General features: G+C 41.5%; 1 protein-coding gene across 1 annotated transcript in view; it reads left to right on the top strand.

Moving 5' to 3' along the window:
- The first annotated feature begins 4,163 nt into the window (after positions 1-4,163).
- The window catches only part of LOC124788710 (aminopeptidase N-like), a 69,175-nt gene continuing 53,424 nt past the window's right edge, over positions 4,164-19,914 (top strand). Inside the window, exons 1-3 of the mRNA XM_047255990.1 lie at positions 4,164-4,172; positions 4,622-4,728; positions 15,050-15,199. Coding sequence (XP_047111946.1) covers positions 4,164-4,172; positions 4,622-4,728; positions 15,050-15,199 — 266 coding nt within the window. The remainder of the gene's footprint in view (positions 4,173-4,621; positions 4,729-15,049; positions 15,200-19,914) is intronic.

Genomic DNA, 19,914 nt, shown 5'->3' with positions numbered 1-19,914 from the left:
AATCAAATAGACTTCTCAATGGACGAAATATGCACTGTAATAAAAACTTAAAAACAGAAAATCTCCATGGCCAGGCGCCAGATTTAATGAATTAATAAGATCCGTGGGCAAGAACTACATCAATAACTTAGTACTTTATTTAACAATATAACAGCATGAAAGCATTGCAACTGCGATGTATGAAAAGGAAGATAAAAAACTATTAGATAATTAGCAGGGAATTGCCCTACTAGATACCATCTTAAAACTGTTAACATCACTAATTAGAGACACTTCAGAGAATGACATAGAAGTGAAAGAAGAACAACAAGGTTTCAGGGAAAACAGAAGCACAACAGATGCTATTTACGTGCTAAGACAGATTGTGGGGAAATCCATAGAGTTTAATAACTCTTATTTAAAATCTCGCTAAATCATCACAACGAGAAGATTAGAGAATTTTGAGGAAATACTGAGGTTTACCGACAATCATTCGTCCCACTTGCCATTCGCGACTTAATCTGGGAAGGGGGGATCAGCTAGTGATACCAGAAGTACCCTACGCGACACAGTGTCAGGTGGCACGCAGAGTACTGATGGAGATGTATAATAGTCCAGCCTATCAGTGTTTTCTTGACTAGTCAAAAGCCATTGGTTGGATTGGAAAAAATGATATACCTCACGTCTTAATAGGCAAAACAGTGTCAAAGGGTATGGTCAAAATCATAGAAGATAGTTGTATACAGGTACTGCAATGATAATTAAAACGCACGAGTGATTGACAGCTGAAATTATAATAGCTGAAGGAATCAGGCAAGGAAAGTCATGAAGCCCAATCCAGTTTAATAATAGGCCTTATCATCGATGTCGTAATAGAGAAATCAGAATGTAAAGTGTAGCTATTATATACATTGAAGAGCCTAAGAACCTGGTACACGTGCCTAATATGCGTAGGGCCCCCGCGAGCACGCAGAAGTGCCGCAACACTACGTGACATGATCCCGACTAATGCCTGAAGTAGTGCTGGAGGGAATTGACACCTTGAATCGTGCAGAGCTGTCCATAAATCCGCAAGAGAACGAGAGAGTGGAGATCTCTTCTGAACAGCACGTTGCAAGGCACCCCATATATGCTCAATAATGTTCATGTCTGAGGAGTTTGGTGACCAGCGGAAGTGTTTAATTTTAATTTGTGGTTAGATCTTATGGGACCAAACTGCTTAGGTCATCGGTCCCTAAGCTCCTAAGCTTACACACTGCTTAATCTAACTTAAACTAACTTACGCTATGGACAACACACACATCCATGCCCGAGGGAGAACTCGAACCTCCGATGGGGGGGTGGGGGTGGGGGGAGCCGCAGACCGTGACAAGATGCCCCGCGGAAGTGTTTAAACTCAGAAGAGTCTTCCTGGAGCCACTCTGTAGCAATTCTAGACCTGTGGTGTGTCGCATTGTCCTCCTGGAACTGCCCAAGGCCACCGGAAAGCACAATGGACATGAGTGGATGCAGGTGATCAGACAGGACGTATCAGGAGTCAAATATCACTCCAGCTTCACACGGTCCAGACTATTGCAGAGCCTCCACCTGCTTGAACAGTCCCCTGCTAACATGCAGTGTCCATGGATTCGAGGGGTTGTCTCCATACCAGCACACGTCGATCCGCTCGATACAATTTGAAACGAGACTCGTCCGACCAGGAAACATGTTTCCAGTCATCAACAGTCCAATGTCGGTTTTAACGTGTCCATGCGAGACGCAAAGCTGTGTGTTTTGCAGTCTTCAAGGGTGTACAAGTGGGCCTTCGGCTCCGAAAGCCCATACCGATGACGTTCCGTTGAATGTTTCAGAAGCTGACACTTACTGGTGGCCCAGCACTGAAATCTGCAGCAGTTTGCAGAAGGGTTGCACTTCCGTCGTGTTGAATGTTCTCTTCAGTCGTCGTTGGTCCCATTCTTGCAGGATCTTTTTCCGGCCGCAGCGATGTCGGAGATTTGATCTTTACCAGATTCGTGATATTCACGATAGACTCTTGAAGTGGTCGTACAGGAAAATTCCCACTTCACCGCTGCCTCATAGATGTTGTGCCCCATCGCTCGAATATAACAACACATTCAAACTCACTTAAATCTTGATAACTTGCCATTGTACCAGCAGTAACCGATCTAACAACTGCGGCAGATACTTGTTGTCTTATATAGGCGTTGCCGACCGCAGCGCCGTATTCTGCCTGTTTACTGATCTCTGTATTTGACTACTCGTGCTTGTACCAGTTTATTTGGCGCTTCAGTGTATTATGCTGATGATGCTGTACTGATAGCAGATAATATGGATAATTTTCATTGGTTACTTCACCAATTCAGTAAAATAGCTAAGCAGTATAGCCTGGAAATCTCATCTAAAATATCAAAGAGTATGGTATCATCAAAAACATCTGTAGATGCAAATTAGAAGTACATGATGTGTCAACTGAATAAGTGATGAGCTTTAATTGTGTAGCGACTGTTACCATCAGCTATAAAGACTTAACCACGAAAGCAAATAACCAAGTGACAGGCAGTAAGGGTGGCTGGATGCCTGCAAAAGTGTTCAAATATGTGTGAATTCCTAAGGGTCCAAACTGTTGAGGTCATCGCTCCCTAGACTTACACACTGTTTAAACTAACTTGCACTAACTTATGCTAAGAACAACACACACACACCCACGCCTGAGGGAGGACTCGAACCTCCGGCGGGAGAGGCCGCGCAATCCGTGATATGGCGCCTCGAACCGCGCAGCCATTCCGCGGATGCCTGCAAAACACTGTACGGAGAAACAAATTTGTGGCAACAGAGGGCAAAATAAAAATATATGAAAACAATGAGGCGTTCTGTTATGACGTTTGCAGAAGAAACTAGAGCGGAAACGATATGATAAGAGTTAACAGCAGGGGAAGTGAAGGTATTATCCAAGGAGTGATCATGTGGGACCATAGAACAAATGTATAGATAAGGGATCAGTTTAAAATAAATATTAAATGGATGAAGACAAGAATAAGAGATTGGAAGAGGATGGATCCCGCGAAACCAGTTCAAATTTTTACACGTGACGACCGAAGTAGAAACGACTATCCAAACGACCACCCAAAATATGGGACAACAATTGGTCCAACACATTCACGTAATGAGACGGACAAACAAGGGAAACCCTAATCAGCAGAAGGAGATCCTGTTCTGTACTGAATACGCCTCGTGGGTTAACGACTGGTTATAGTTTATAGGAGGTTTCCCACAACCACCTATGATAATGCCAGGCTAGTTCCCACGTCCTACCTCAGTTACACGTTAAGCAAATAACTGGTAAACGTCCGCACACTTGAATTTGAGATTCACTCTAGATGTAAACAGATGGGATACTCAAATTCGCCCCAGGTGGTGAGGAGAGGGAGAGTGGGGAGGGGGGGGGGGGAGTTCCGGCGTTGGGAAGGGCATCTGGACACCAACTACCATTAAGACAGTAACTCATAGCATATAACAAATGCAGGCCCACTGGAAAACGGGAAAAGATGAGGAAGGGGAAGAAGAAGAAAAATAAAGAAGATTGTCTCATACATGACGCTACTAGACAACAGGAGCAAGTGTTAGGTGTTATGATGAGAAAAAGACTAATCATATGTGATGAATACCATGAAAGCTCACTGCACACGACAACATCCACTTCGTTGTCAGCGTCTTGTCCTACAAAACTTTCGAATAGCGTCTGGTAACCAGTCTCACGATGAGTCATTAAATTACAACAAAAAAAAACTGCGAACTAGAGAAAGATGTATAAAAAGTGCAAGAATTACATAAAAACTTGAAAAAAGAAGAGCTGACCACCGAGAAGTTGCAATATGATTTTATTTATTCAGTGAGTAGTTTCGATAGTATTATCATATAATGGTAAACGTAATCAAATTATACTGCTTGATAGTACCAGCCATTGTAATCTTATTCTACGATGACAGAGGTTTACCCTAGCGAACTAGTATGATTTGATTTAGTCGTCGAATAAGTGAAGTCTTCCCTATTCACGTACTCTGAAGAACCACCTACTTAAAATATATGAAACAAATCACATTCATAACTGAGACTTACAATCTGGCAAGAAAATTAATTCGAGTGACGAAGCACAAGAATAATAATTTACATCACCCTAAGCCTTAATGATACAGGTAAGTGTACTTCATAAACTTTAAAATAGGTTTCAACTCAGTAACTTTCATTCTAAAAATGAATCTGTTTCTTAACTGTAGACGCTCTCTGTTCTGCGCGACACACAAATAGAATACAGCGAAACGCCAGTGTTTTGAAGTTGAAATTTCCTAATAATCGTTACCAAAAGAAATGACACAGTCATTAAAACGCTATGGTCGTAACTTGGAAGAGCGTGGTACTAATCACTAGGTATAATTTATATTTAGGTTTCCTGTGATTTCTTTATATGACCTCGGGAAAATGCTCCGATCTCTTGAAATACGCCACAAGTGCTCTTTTAGTCGTTTTCCTCAAGCTGTTCTTTACCTCTAACGACCACCAGGTCGGCCAGATTTTACACTTATCGTGCCTTCCTTCCCGGTGATTACGGAGTAAGTTAATTTTTTTGTTGTTGTTCTTGTCGCAGGTTTTTGCCGGTGACCGATTGACTCTGGTCCTGGAATTCGTTGGTGATGTTCGTGAGGGGTTGGACGGCTTCTACCGCAGCTCGTATGAGCAAGATGGAGAGACTAGGTGAGTAGCATCTCTGCACAAGTTCTCTGAATGTTACACACTGTTGAGAAACGTAGACACTGGTGTACAAAGTGTACTTACAAATAAAACAAGCTCAAGTAACTCCAAATTTATTGGTCGAAATGAATTATTGGAGCACCTAACATATTGTCAGCAGCTGTTATATAGGAATACTTATAGTACATCGTTCAGTAGCTCAAAAGTATCAAAAAATTCTGCTGATTGTCATTGAACATATGATGCTACTATCAGCCTAGTAGCAATTCGTTGTCATGCAACCGAGCATGTGATAATGAGGCAATAATACAAATTTCGAGATGTGGTTTTAAAACTTATGGGGGTCCACGAGGCTCAATCTTAGGTCCACTATTGTTTCTCTTACTTGTAAACGAACTTCGACCTAATATACAACAAGCAGAATTAGTTCTTTTTGCAGATGACACTAGGATTGTAATCAAGCCTACATTCAACAACAGAAGAAATGGTAAATTATGTTCTTGAAAGCATTATTAATTGGTTTCATGCGAATGGCCACAGTCAAACGTCAAAAAGACACTACTTATTCAGTTCTGCTCATGTAGAGATACAGCGATATTTATTTATTTATCTGAGTCGAAAGGACACTAGAACACAACATAACAAAAACTACAATCTACTGTCAGTTACAGAGATTTTCACTTTTTATGAGTCCATTGCTTAGCAGCCAAAATGGCACAGTCATTCGTTACAAACAAGTCTTCCATGTCACAGGGTTCGCACAGATTACTGCAAGTCAACAAGGTGACAGAGTCCTGCCTTGCCCCATCATCACAGAATTCATCATACATAGCCCGCTTCCTCAAATTAGTCTTGCACCTTGTCACCCCTGTACTCAACCTGTTGAGGGTCTGATGGGCCAATACTGGAGATGGCAATCTGATGGTAGCTTCTATTTTGCTGTCCATAACCCTCCAGGAGACTTTTCTCCCCACACCGTGGACTTCTGATGAACTAGCAAATGGTGCTGTTGTAAGCAGGAAGCTTTTTCTGGATTTAGTTCGTGATGGATAGGCATTATTTCCAAACAATGGATGCCTTGGATCTGTTTCTTGCGTATTCTATTCTCTACTACTATTTTTTCTTCTTACACCCGGAGGTGCTATCCCCTTGAGTGGAAAGATCTTGTGGGCTGGAGTTGGTCATAGACACCACGTGACTATTCAGCCTGCGTCATGAAGAGCCACATCAACTTGTTTAGCTTGTGTGAAGTTCCTTCAGACTGGAGCAGTGTGTGGTGTACTACTCAGCAGTGAGACACAGAGTAAGAGCGGATGTGTGGAGGACGCTGCGATGCGCTGCCCATGTGGTGTTACTTCCCAGATAATGTTCCTGATGCTTATCTTCTTTCAAGCGTATGCACATTGTAGTTGAGACAGTAAAGAACGACTAAACTTTAAACCTAGGCTTTGGGGTTGGACACAGTGATTTAGATTGCATCCTTTCTAAGCGATGTTCATCTTACTTCTCGCCTCCTTATTGTGTACGTGAAACTCACAAACTTGAGTACTATCCGGATGAGTTTCAAGTGGTTGTCGTCAAAGTACAGGACAAGGTCTTCGAGAGCAGATTTTAATTTGGATTCTTCTTCTTCTTCAAATGTCGTTCCCTGAGCTGTGACAGCAGATGAAGGACCGTGTTCCAGTGTTGATTGATCATTGGTACATATGTTATATAATATTAGAGGCAGCACACTTCCCGAGGGAAGGCCATTCTTCTGCTTTCTCCGTCTGTTATGCAACACACACTGAATAATTGAGTCAGTCGGTATTCCTTTGTTGCGTACAGCTTCTACTTTAGTTTCTTACGATTTACGGTCTCATAAGCAAACGTAAGATTGGTAAAGGCAACTCCTGTAATCTTCTTTCTTTCATACCGTTCTTCGATATGCTGTATTGAATGGCGGCCGCGGTGGCCGAGCGGTTCTAGGCGCTTCAGTCTGGAACCACGCGACTGCTACGGTCACAGGTTCGAATCCTGCCTCGGGCATGGATGTGTGTGATGTCCTTAGGTTAGTTAGGTTTAAGTAATTCTAAGTTCTAGGGGACTGATGACCTCAGATGTTAAGTCCCATAGTGCTCAGAGCCTTTTTTTCTGTATTAAATGAAGTATCTGATTAGTACATGTCTTCCCTGGTCAGAAATCTGACTCCTTTATTTACCTTCCTGTCGACAGTCTCAGAAATTCGTTTTAAAATCATTCTCTCCACAACTTTAAACAGATGACACAGAAGTGGTACAGGTCCGAAATTCTTGTGTTATTCCTTCTTTGCCTGACTGAAGCAAGGGCACTAGTTTTTCTTGCGGCAGATCTTTGAGATTATCATTCTAGCAACACAAGTGTTCATCAAATTCAGGATTCATTCAATGAACAGCAGTTCTCAGTTCTTCAACTGTGAATCGATTGCCACGATGATCATTCTTCTCTTCACATCTTTTGAGTTTTGTTACTTTTATGCTTTTGTGGTTTTATCATTCAAAAACAGCTGGTGTGACATTTGATCAGAGGTGACTTTGCTCACTCCTAAGAGAGAAACTGTAGGATCACTTTAAGGTTTCTCAATAATTTTCAGGCTTGTCGACTACAACGTTTCATGTCCAAACTTCCGTGTAAAGTACGTCATTTTTCTGTGGCATGTATAGTTGTTTGTATTGTCTGTATTGTCTCTTCTGAGAATGGTTCGGTTCGTTTTCGTAGAACTGTTCACACCTCTCAAGGAGCTACACCAGTGGCGAGTGTAACACTTTGTGAAGAAATAATAATAATAATAATAATAATAATAATAATAATAACAAGAGTGGAAACTTCAAAATTTTAAGTGTTCATATTAACGAGAATTTAAACTGGAAAAAACACAATTAAGTTCAGCTACATTTGCATTTCGAATTGTTGCAGATCTTGGGGAAAAACAAATCAGTACATTGATATGTTTCGCGTATTTTTACTCAATAAGTCAGGAAATAATGTTCTGTGTAATCCATCTTTAAGAAAGAATGCCTTCGTTTCTCATAAACGTGATATAAGAAAAATATATGGTACTCACCCACGATGACATTGCGTACATCCCTTAAAGGAGTTTGGCATTTTGACTACTTCTGCACAATATATTTATTCCCTCATGAAGTTCGATGTAAATAATCCAGTGCAGTTCGAAAGGAACAACAACGTTCGTAATTACAATACTATAAGAGAAAAGTACAGTCAAAACTCCACATTAAGCACAAAAAGGGGAGCCCAATGTTACCACCAAAATTTTTGATTATATACCCACTGATGTAAATTGTCTGACAGACAGCAAAGTTAAATTTGAAAACATACCAAAAGTTTCCCTTTGACAGTTCCTTCTTTTCCGCAGTAGAATTTCTATTTTCGTAATGTGAAAAAGGTGGTGGGTAAGAATTACCAACACACATCTCTATTTGAAAACCTTGTAAATCAGCATATAGCCATATTTACATATGAATGTGCAATGTGAATGTAAAATGATTCACCCCACATCATTACGATTAATCGTACAAACGATCACACTAACTGTCAATCAGTACTGTGAACGAGAGAGATGACGCACATTTGGCGAATATGCCCCAGAATAGTGCCGGACGATTTTGTAAAACGTCCGCGTGCTGAACAGGAAGGAAGAGCGAGGTCTTCGAGTTCAAACTCGCTCACATAGACAAAATAAGGGCCTCATCTAGAAATCGACCTACCTCAATAAGAAACCAAACACAGACAAGTTTTTCGGTCGTTCTTGCATTAAGAAAGGTAAAATAGGAGGTTGGGGAGTGTGGCAATTGTGTTCGGGTAAAAACAGGCTTGACAGCATGGGTTGGGGAGGTGGAATAGGGTGCAAAGGTCTCTCTGAAGGCGCCGATAAAAAAATCCCGATGTTCTTCGTGCTCGCACATGAGGCACTTATACACAACAAGTGTGGTAACAGCCGTTTCCATGAAAGATGAGCATTCCCTGGAAAAGTTATGCAAGTTAATTGCAATACAGGGTGTTACAAAAAGGTATGGCCAAACTTTCAGGAAACATTCCTCACACACAAATAAAGAAAAGATGTTATGTGGACATATGACCGGAAACGCTTCATTTCCATGTTACAGCTCATTTTAGTTTCGTCAGTATGTACTGTACTTCCTCGATTCACCGCCAGTTGGCCCAATTGAAGGAAGGTAATGTTGACTTCGGTGCTTGTGTTGGCATGCGACTCATTGCTCTACAGTACTAGCATCAAGCACATCAGTACGTAGCATCAACAGGTTAGTGTTCATCACGAACGTGGTTTTGCAGTCAGTGCAATGTTTACAGATACGGAGTTGGCAGATGCCCATTTGATGTATGGATTAGCACGGGGCAATATCCATGGCGCGGTACGTTTGTATCGAGACAGAGTTCCAGAACGAAGGTGTCCCGACAGGAAGACGTTCGAAGCAATTGATCGGCGTCTTAGGGAACATTCCAGCCTATGACTCGCGACTGGGGAAGACCTAGAACGACGAGGACACCTGCAATGGACGAGGCAATTCTTCGTGCATTTGAGGATAACCCTAATGTCAGCGTCAGAGAAGTTGCTGCTGTACAACAACCCTTCTCAACAACAGATTCGGTGACCGATGGATTGGTAGAGGCGGACCAATTCTATGGCCTCCACGCTCTCCTGGCCTCAACCCTCTTGACTTTCATTTATGGAGGCATTTGAAATCTCTTGTCTACGCAACCCCGGTACCAAATGTAGAGACTCTTCGTGCTCGTATTGTGGACGGCTGTGATACAATACGCCATTCTCCAGGGCTTCATCAGCGCATCAGGGATTCCATGCGACGGAGGGTGGATGCATGTATCCTCGCTAGCGGAGGACATTTTGAGCATTTCCTGTAACAAAGAGTTTGAAGTCACGCTGGTACGTTCTTTTGCTGTGTGTTTCCATTCCATGATTAATGTGATTTGAAGAGAAGTAATAAAATGAGCTCTAACATGGAAAGTAAGCGTTTCCGGACACATGTCCACATAACATATTTTCTTTCTTTGTGTGTGAGGAATGTTTCCTGAAAGTTTGGCCGTACCTTTTCGTAACACCCTGTATAAAACACGAAATAGTGGCCGTTCTGTAGAATTTCCATGAGGATTCACGAAAATTCCGTAGGCACTTCTCGACATTCCGGTAACACCAGTGCGGCGTCCCAAGTCCTCACCACCGAGGCTAACCGTTGCGCGGGAAAGCCCAAGCATGAACTGTCCGTGTACAGCAAATCCCGTGCAAATTGTTATTATGGTTTCCCTCACGCTCAGTGCACTTTTGTCCGTTTTTATGGTCACAGCTTGTTCATATGAAATTCGTTGATAATACAAACAATTGAAACTTCTGGCAGATTAAAACTGTGTGTCGGACCGAGACTCGAACTCGGGACCTTTGCCTTTCGCGGGCAAGTGCTGTACCAACTGAGCTACCCAAGCATGACTCACGCCCTGTCCTCACAGCTTTACTTCTGCCAGTACCTCGTCTCCTACCTTCCAAACTTTACAGAAGCTCTCCTACTCGCACAACAGAAAGTGTTCTGTATGCTTTCTCTCGGGAAGTCAGTTACTCTGGTACAATGCCGTTTTTTGCTTGAGTATGGGCTGCGATCCTTCGGAAAACTGGGAGTTTGCATTCGATATCGGGCCCCACGCAGTTTCAGAGGCTACTGTTGAATTAATCCGTAGCCCTCGTAGGTCAATCTGACAATAAAGTAGGCAATTATAGTTACCTCATTCGACAGTACACTTTGTGGTGCACAAAAGGTTGCATCAACGTAGGTAGAAACTGCAGCTTTGTCACAAAATCAAGCCCTACGACAGGCCGCGACAGGAACATTCGCAGAGACCATACAGACAGACAGGCATTCCTCGACTTCGTCTATTTCTCGTCTTCGTCTTTTCCACACTTCCGGCACGGTAAACATGCACAATTGCTACACATGAGGAACTTAACCACCCCACCAAGTGTTTGAGTGCGAATGTGAATTATTGACGAGGAGGATTATAGGCCCATTCTTCTTCGCGGAGCGTACTGTTAACGCAACAACGTATGTAGACATTTTTGAGCTGTAAGCTGTGTGACAACTTCCTCGTGATGTGATCTTTCAACGAGATTTTGTGAACGCTGGATGAATTTCTTGGATCATGAGTTCCCAGATCTCTGGACTGGGATAGATAGTTCATCGATTGCTTGGCCCATTAGAAGTCCAGACATTAGACCACCTGATTTTTATGGGGGTTTATCAGGAATCTAGGGTACCAGACATCAGTTCGTGATCTACCAGATATGCGCTATCGTATTCGGGCTGCTGCGCAGATCTTACGATACGCTGCAAAACGCTTGAAGAGAAATGGAATACAGATCAGATGTCTATCGCGCCACTAAAGGTGCGCATATAGAGGTGTATTAAGTGTGTATGTGTGTGAGTGGGGGGGGGGGGGGGGGATGAGATGCCACACTTGAACAAACATACCGTCAGTAAACATCTCAATTACTTTCCAGTTATTATATTTTATATTATTATATGTTTAACCTAGACACTCTATATTTAAGTGATAGCGCGTCCCTCTCCCGTCTATCATTGAAACTGCGAGCAGGATACTTCCACAGAGGTTTGGCATTCACTTCTCAGTTATTACATTCGCCCCTGTACCAGAAAGTCTTACGGTACTCTCCATCCAGTGGCAGTCTTATTCAGATGATGTGGTACAGTGTCTCACCGTTAAGTCGGCTGGACGGCTGGTCTTTGCCCAAGCCTGTTCTCGCTCACATCTGTGTCCGCGCCGCCTCCAGTCCTGTCGCGATACGCATGTACACACTAGACCTCAGTCAGCTCAGGTATCTTGTCGTCCATCAAAAATCCTTTGCGTACTAATTCCGGCTGTAAAATGACAGGCTGCCTTGGTATTGTTAAAAACGGTCTTTTAGAATTGGTATATGTGTTCTCATTTTCCGCTAAGTTTTATAACACCATCATGGGGCCACGCCATAGTAATCCTCTTGCTTAGGTCCTCTCGACCATGCGTTCTCTGCAGTGGCAGTTCTGCCGCTAATGTATTACCGAGGCAACTTCTTACAACGTTTCACCGTTACAGACTCTTTAAGCAGCTACACGATGCCAGTGGGAACATCGGCAACTCGTGCAGCCCACCTTATTTGCGAATTCCTGGAGACTTTCTCGCAACAGTCACTAAGAGCAGAAAATACCCATTCTGCTTATTTCCATTTTTCATCTAACATTCCTCTAAAAGTTCCACAGCAGCAAATTACATATCACATACACTAAAATGACGCAACACACATTATTGACTTAAAAACACTAACATGGTCAAAAGTAATATTAGAGGGAGTTTCTTTTTTCCACGAGTAGTGTATCACGATCCGCTCTTCTGCACTCACATTCTTTAAGTCCTTTCTTTTCCCTATCTTCTGAAGAACTAAAACCTTTCTCCTCCATTTACGTCAAATTATTAAAAAAAACAGTAAACAGCCTAAAACTGTGTAGAGGACCGAGATCAAAAGTGGGACCCTTGTCCCAGGCGGGCAGGTGCTTCGCAGACTGCGCCATCCAACCGCGACTCAAGACCCGTCCTCTCAGCTTTACTTCCGCCAGGTCAGAAAGGCATCGAGTCTTCTGCGTAAGCTTGGCGGAGCCTCCAATAAACCCGGGATGAAACCTGGTATTTCAAGCAACCAAACCGCTAACCATATAGCTGAAACATCTAGATCATACAGTGACAAACAATATACTTCCAAAATAAAACAAGAACTCACGTCTCTAAATGGTAAAGTTCCCGGTCTGGATTATATACACCCGGAATTTCTGATAAACGTGGGTAAGGGTAAAAAAAGAAGGCTGGTCCGCTTCTTCTCCAACATCCTAGATAGTGGATCACACCCCAACAAGCTAAAGATAACAAAAATAGTGGCAATTTTGAAATCAAGTAAACCAGTTGACCGCCCTCAAAGCTTAGACCAATTTCTCTTTAGAGCTGTACGTATAGCTGTACTTATAAACTCTTGGAGAGGCTCATCTATAATAGAATTAGTGGCTTCATTCTGGAACATTTCCCACCTTAGCAAGCGGGTTTCAGGCCACAGGGGAGTTGCTGTGACCATGTACTGGCCCTAACAACTTTCATAGAGGCTGGTTTTTTCAAGAAAACTTGAGGACACCTGTCGCGTTCGTAGACCTAACAGCGGCATATGATACAGTCTGGAGAGAAGGGATGATATACAAATTTAAAACTGTAGCCCTCATCAATACTATGATAAACAATAGATATTTCCGTGTTTACTTGGGAGAAAATGCGAGCAGGAAATTAGGTGATGGTCTACAACAGGGCTCCATCTTAGCCTCTCTATTATTCAACCTATATATCTTCGATCTCCCCAATACCAGGTCAACAAAATTCTGCTACGCAAACGATATCGCTCTTGCTTGTAGAACCAAGGATCTTGGACTAGCGGAGACAGTTCTCACTGAAGATCTAGCCGTTAGGAGCGCCTATTTTAGAAAGTGGCGACTTAAATCCAGCACAAGTAAAACCGAAGTATGTACAATCCAACTGACAAAGAAACAAGCTCAGAGTGAAACTTCACAGAAACACTCTTTGCCATAACCAGTATCCTCAGTACCTTGGTGTCGCCCTTGACCGCACCCTTTCATATAGAAAACATCTTGAAAATATTGCTGCAAAGACAAAAACTCGTAATAACATTATTCAAAAATTGTGTGGAATGACATGGGGAGCTTCGGCAGATATCTAGCGCACATCATTCACTGCTCTAGTCTTCTCAGCAGCCGAGTATTGTGCCCCAGTGTGGCTAAACAGCTGCCACACCAACCTGATCGACGTCCAGTTGGTTAATAACTGGGGCGATCCGACCAACACCGATTTATTCGTTTCCTCTCCTGAGCAACATCTATCCACCCGCAGTCCGCAGAAATGAGGCCTCGCTTAAGCAATACCGCAAGCTACTGGAGAACCTGGAATTATTCATCCAGGAAGACATACCAAGTTTACGACGAAATAGACTCCCTTCAAGAAACCCACCATTACGACAATCAGAACAGCTAGATGCCAGTAATACCGGGGTGAGAGACCTGTGGGACCAGAGCTGTCAACTTACTGAAAATCGTGAAGAGCGTGAGTGGTTCCGAAAGTATGACTGTGATACTGATGACACAGAACTCGACAGGAAACTGTGGGTAAAATTGAACAGAGCTCGTACTGGGCATGACCGATGCGCAGACTCTCTTTACAAATGGGTTGTTATAGAGTTTCCGGTTTGTGACTGTGAGGCTCCGAACCAGACAATCAAGCTCATTAAAGATGAATGCCCCTTGCGTTCCGACCAGGGGAGTTGGAGTGACCTCATGGAAGCTAATGATATGGCTATTATATGGATTAGGGACCTAGATATTGACATTTAGTTTGTTTTATATGTAGTTTTGTATTTTCATATTCCTATTATATACAGTATTATTAATGTCATATACCAGTAATTTTAAACTGCATCTGAGCCATTCGAATAAATGAAATAAATTCTTCCTCCAGTTCCGCATCTCCTCGAAACAAAGGAAACTGCGGAGACATGGCTTAGCCACTGCCTGGTGCTTCGGAGCGTGCACTGCTATGAATCTTTGTGGCAAATTAAAGTGTTTGCCAGACTGTGAGCCCAACCTGGGAATCTTGCTTCTTCAATATCCTTTCTTCCAGCCGTGCTAGTCCCTCAAAGTATGAAGGAGAACGTCTGTGAAGTTTGGAAGCTAGGAGATGAAGTATAGGAATGCAGGAAAACTTCTGTGAAATTTGAAAGGTAGGAGATGAGATACTGGCACAAGTAAAGCCGTGAGGGCGGGTCGTGAGTCGTGCTTAGATGGTTCAATCGGTGGATTACTTGCCCGTAAGGGACAAGGGTCCTAGGTTCGAGTCCCAGTCTGCCAGTATGTTTCAAATCAGCGTACACAGCTGCAGGGAGAATATTTATTATCGAAGTACTAAAGAGGTTTGCATTTGAGATATACTATAGATATTTACCAGATATCTGTAATTCTGCGGCGTTTAAATCTCGTACGCTATCTCCTAGGGTCTCAAATAATCATAAAGAGCACGATTTTCCACTCGAATGCCTCAGTGCTTCATCGCTACGTGAGAGAAATTGCAACTCATCGGCTTAGACAGCCTCATTAATAGCTGGTTATTTTCAAATATCGAATTTGTAGTAGAATTACTTGCAGGAGACCACATTCTGTTGCAGGTGGCTGGGAGTGACGCAGTTCGAGAGGACGGGGGCGCGAATGGCCATGCCGTGTTACGACGAGCCGGCCATCAAGGCGACCTGGGAATTTACCTTCCGCCCACAGCAAGGCTACAACGTACTCTTCAACACTCCACTCATCAACGCCACGTGAGTAAATGTACAAAAGGTCTTTCTTTTGAATGCAGTAAAAATGTCTTGTAACTGCGAGAAATGGAAGATGTGGCAGTTATATATTGAGGTGACAGAAGTCATGGGATAGCGTTACGTACATACGTAAATGGCGATAGTGTCGCGTACACAAGGTGTAAAAGGGTAGTGCATTGGAGGAACTGTCATTTTTACTCAGGTGATTGACGTGAAAAGATTTCCAACGTGATTATTGTCGCACGACGGGAATTAACAGACTTTGAATACGGAATGATAGTTGGAACTAGAATCATTGGACTTTACATTTCGGAAATAGTTACGGAGTTCTATATTCCCATATCCACAGTGTCAAGTGTGTAGCAAGAATACCACATTTCTAGCACTGGCTCTCACCGCGGATAACGCGATAAACCAAACGACCGCAAGAGGGGCGGCGTTTGTGGAGAGTTGTCAGTGCTAACAGACAAGTAGCACTGCGTGAAATAATCGCAGAAATCAATGTGGGACGTATGACGAATGTGTCCATTAGGACAGTGCGGCGAAATTTGGCGTCAATGGGCTATGTGTGGCAACAAACGATCGACGCGACTGCCTTTGCTAACAGCACATCGCCTGCAGTACGTCTCCTTGACTCGTGACCGTATCGGTTAGACTCTGGATGACTGAAAAACCTTGACCTGTTCAGATAAGTCCCGATTTCAGTTAGTAAGAGCTGATGGTAGGGTGCGAATGTGGCATAGACCCCACAAAGCCATGGATCCAGGCTGTCGACAAAGCACTATGCAAGCTGGTGGTTGCTCCATAATGGTGTGGGCTGTGTTTACATGGAATACATTGCATCCTCTGGTCCAATTAAACCTATCATTGACTGAAAGTGGCTATGTTTGGCTACTTGGAAAGCACTTGCAGCTATTCATGGACTTCATGTTCCCAAACAACGTTGGAATTTTCATGGATGACACTGCGCCATGTTACCGGGCCACAGTTGTTCGCGAATGATTTGAATAATATTGTGGACAATGCAAGGGAATGATTTGGCCACCCACCTCGCCCACGTGGATCCCACCGAACTTTTATAGGACACAATTGCGAGGTGAGTTTGTGCAGAAAATCCTGCACCAGCAACACTTTGTCAACTATGGGCGGCTACAGAACCAACATGGCTCAATATTTCTGTAGGGAACTTCCAAGATTTGTTGAGTCCATGCCATGTCGAGCTGCTGCACGCCGCCAGGCTAAACGAGGTTTTGACACGACATTAGGAGGTACACCATGACTTTTGCCACCTCAGTGTGTAACCTCTCCGCAAAAATTGATGAATGGAAATGGGAAATGGAAATGGAGCCAAATGTAAACTTCCCACACAAAAATTAATGAATGATAATTTACCATGAACCCACAATAATATTAATTAAATAATGAACCATGAACCAAATGTAACCTCTCAACAGAAATAATAATATCTGGTAAATTTTATAAGGGCAGCAGCGCTGACCTTCGGCCCTGTATTCTGAATAAACAAACAAAAATTCTTACCTCAATAAAAACTGCATCTATATCTGCTCTTATTTATACATTCTTCGACACAGCTTCGTGCAATGCTGATTCTTGGAAGCAATGATAATGCATTGGAAATTGAAATGAATGCTTTTCTGTAAAAGAGTTACTTTATAAAAAAATTATTATTGGGGCAATTTTTTTGAACAAATTAATTACAATTAACATACATTACTAAATATGCGCAAGGCTGCTTCTTTACCTTCTACAACAATACTCATCCTCCAGAATCCTGACCAGAGTCGCGAGCAGAGCACACAGCCGACGCATGCCGACTCCCGCAGGCTACTACCATCCACTCCCTACTAAAGCCGACCGACTACTACTGAACCCGACTGACTACTACCGTCGACTCGCGCATACTAGCGCAGACTCGCGCCAAGCAACAACTAACAATAAACTACTCTCTGGTCAGAGATTCTGTCATGCTTCGCCCATCGCCGGCGAAGCATACTCCTTACATAACCCTCCACTGGGGGGGGGGGGGGGGGCAAAATTTGGCAGCGATGGTGAGTCAATTGGACTTGCCATGAGCAACAAATTTTTCATAATTAACTTTACAATCACAGAATATATATATATATGTATATATATATATATATATATATATATATATATATATATAGGTGCAGAACATGAAATAAAATATAGTGCACATGCAACGACATAATGTATACACAATGAGTAGAAAACATATTAACAAATGGCAAAAGTGCACATGCACTGTAGTTCAGAACATCTCAGCAAATCACAAAATGCAATGAATACAAATCATATTAACAAACTGACGAAAGTGCACACGCACTGTAATACAGTACATATCTGGGAATCACAAAAAAAATGTATACGTAATGAGTACAAATGGCATAAAGTGCACACGCACTGTAAAACTCTCTAATATTTTTACAACAAATAAACATAATGAGTACAAATCATATTGACAAATGACAGAAGTGCACATGCACTGAAGTTCAGAACATATCAAGTAAAGACAAAATGTATACACAATGAGTACAAAACATATTAACAAATGGCAAAAGTGCACATGCACTGTAAAACTCTTTAGCATTTTTTTTACAACAAATAAACATAATGAGTACAAATGACAAACGTGCACACGCACTGAAGTTCAGAACATATCAAGTAAAGACAAAATGTATATGCAATGAATACAAATAATGTTAAAAAAATGACGAAAGTGCACACGCACTGTAGTACAGAACATATCAGGAAATCACAAATGCAATGAATACAAATCATATTAACAAAATGACGAAAGTGCACACGCACTGTAATACAGAACATATCTGGGAATCACAAAAAAAAATGTATACGTAATGAGTACAAATGGCATAAAGTGCACACGCACTGTAAAACTCTCTAATATTTTAACAACAAATAAACATAATGAGTACAAATCATATTGACAAATGACAAAAGTGCACACGCACTGAAGTTTAGAACATATCAGCAAATCACAAAAATGTATATGCAATGAATACAAATCATGATAACAAAATGACGAAAGTGCACACGCACTGTAATACAGAACATATCTGGGAATCACCAAAAAAAAATGTATACGTAATGAGTACAAATCATATTAACAAATGGCATAGAGTGCACATGCACTGTATATGTCTTTATCATTTTACAAGAATTAGGAAAGGAATGGGAAGGATTGCGTCATGGTTGTAGCACTTTAGGTTGCACGCAGCTGCACTGAAAGTCCATATCTTTCTACAGAAGCACAACACACCAAGTGAGACAATCTGAAGCTCTTTTCCTTGAAGTATTAATCAGTGTAGCCAAGACACTGAAATGTTGTAATAATATTCCATGCTATCATTTTGGTAGTACACTAGGTACACCAAACAGTGGGACCATAATAACATCTCCATCGCTCAAGGTGGTGGACAGCATGTCTTGTTCTTGTAAAGTAGATCAACGTAGAATTAGTGCAAAAACCAAATATAGTGCTCCATGATCATGAGGATAGACAGGACAAATGGATATTGCAGTAATTTCTGGTAATTAGGTCAGAAGGTGAAGGACATTAAGTCACATAGTAGTCTTCATTGAGAATTACACTAGTCTAACAACTGATTTGAGTAATTGGTGGCACTCATCGCCCAGTTACTGAACATTTCTGTACCATGTATGTAGTATTACAGAATAATGTTCATAAATTATCTGAATATAGTAATTATTGGCACTCATTGCCCAGTTACAAACCATCAGAATTCATCATTCAAAACAGAAGCTAATGAATGGCATAGTATTAGCATAATTCACTTAATTATAGTAATCATTGGCATCATAGGTCATCTTATTACAGTGATCAGTGGCATTCATTGGCCAGCTACAAAGCATTTTTTTTTTGTATTTTTCAGAAGTCATTATTCAAAATGAGTTAATTATTGGCATACCATTTATACATAATTAATCTAATTATAGTAATCATTGGCATCATAGGTCATCTTATTACAATAATCAATGGCATTCATTGCCCAGTTACAATTATACATAATTAATCTAATTATAGTAATCATTGGCATCATAGGTCATCTTATTACAGTAATCAGTGGCATTCATTGGCCAGTTACAAAACATTTTTTTTGTATGTATTATTCAGAAGTCATTATTGAAGTGACATACTATTCAGAGCTGATCAGTATTACTCAGAACTCTCTTAAACTAGTAGCATTATTTGGGACTGGTAATTACTTTGTTTGCTTTTGAGTTATTGCTGCAAATGAAGATGTGTAACGTCATTCGTCATGAGTCAGTTGTAGCAAGGATATGAAACAAGTAGAGTACATGTGATCACATTTATAAACGACATAGGTTTAATAAACAACTATTTATACCACATTAATTTCATGAATAATTTCTCCTGCAAAATATACAAAATGGATTATGAATCTGAAAGAAGAAACGCATATTATGCTGAAAAGTAGTGAACTTCGAATTAACAGGTAGTGAAATGTGTATAAAAATATTTGTATTCTCTAGCTGTCCTTTCCAAAACCTTCAGTCATCATACCATGCGATATAAGACATACTGTCAAAACGAACTGCAACAAATACTTAAATAACTACATAGCATCTCTTAACTAACAGTAAATATATAAACTTCATCATTATTTTCATCTGCA

Source organism: Schistocerca piceifrons, chromosome 3, assembly GCF_021461385.2.
Source record: "Schistocerca piceifrons isolate TAMUIC-IGC-003096 chromosome 3, iqSchPice1.1, whole genome shotgun sequence".
Classification (NCBI taxonomy): Eukaryota; Metazoa; Arthropoda; class Insecta; order Orthoptera; family Acrididae; genus Schistocerca; species Schistocerca piceifrons.
The sequence above is the reverse complement of the archived record's forward strand: the minus strand, read 5'-3'. Positions and strand labels throughout refer to the sequence as shown.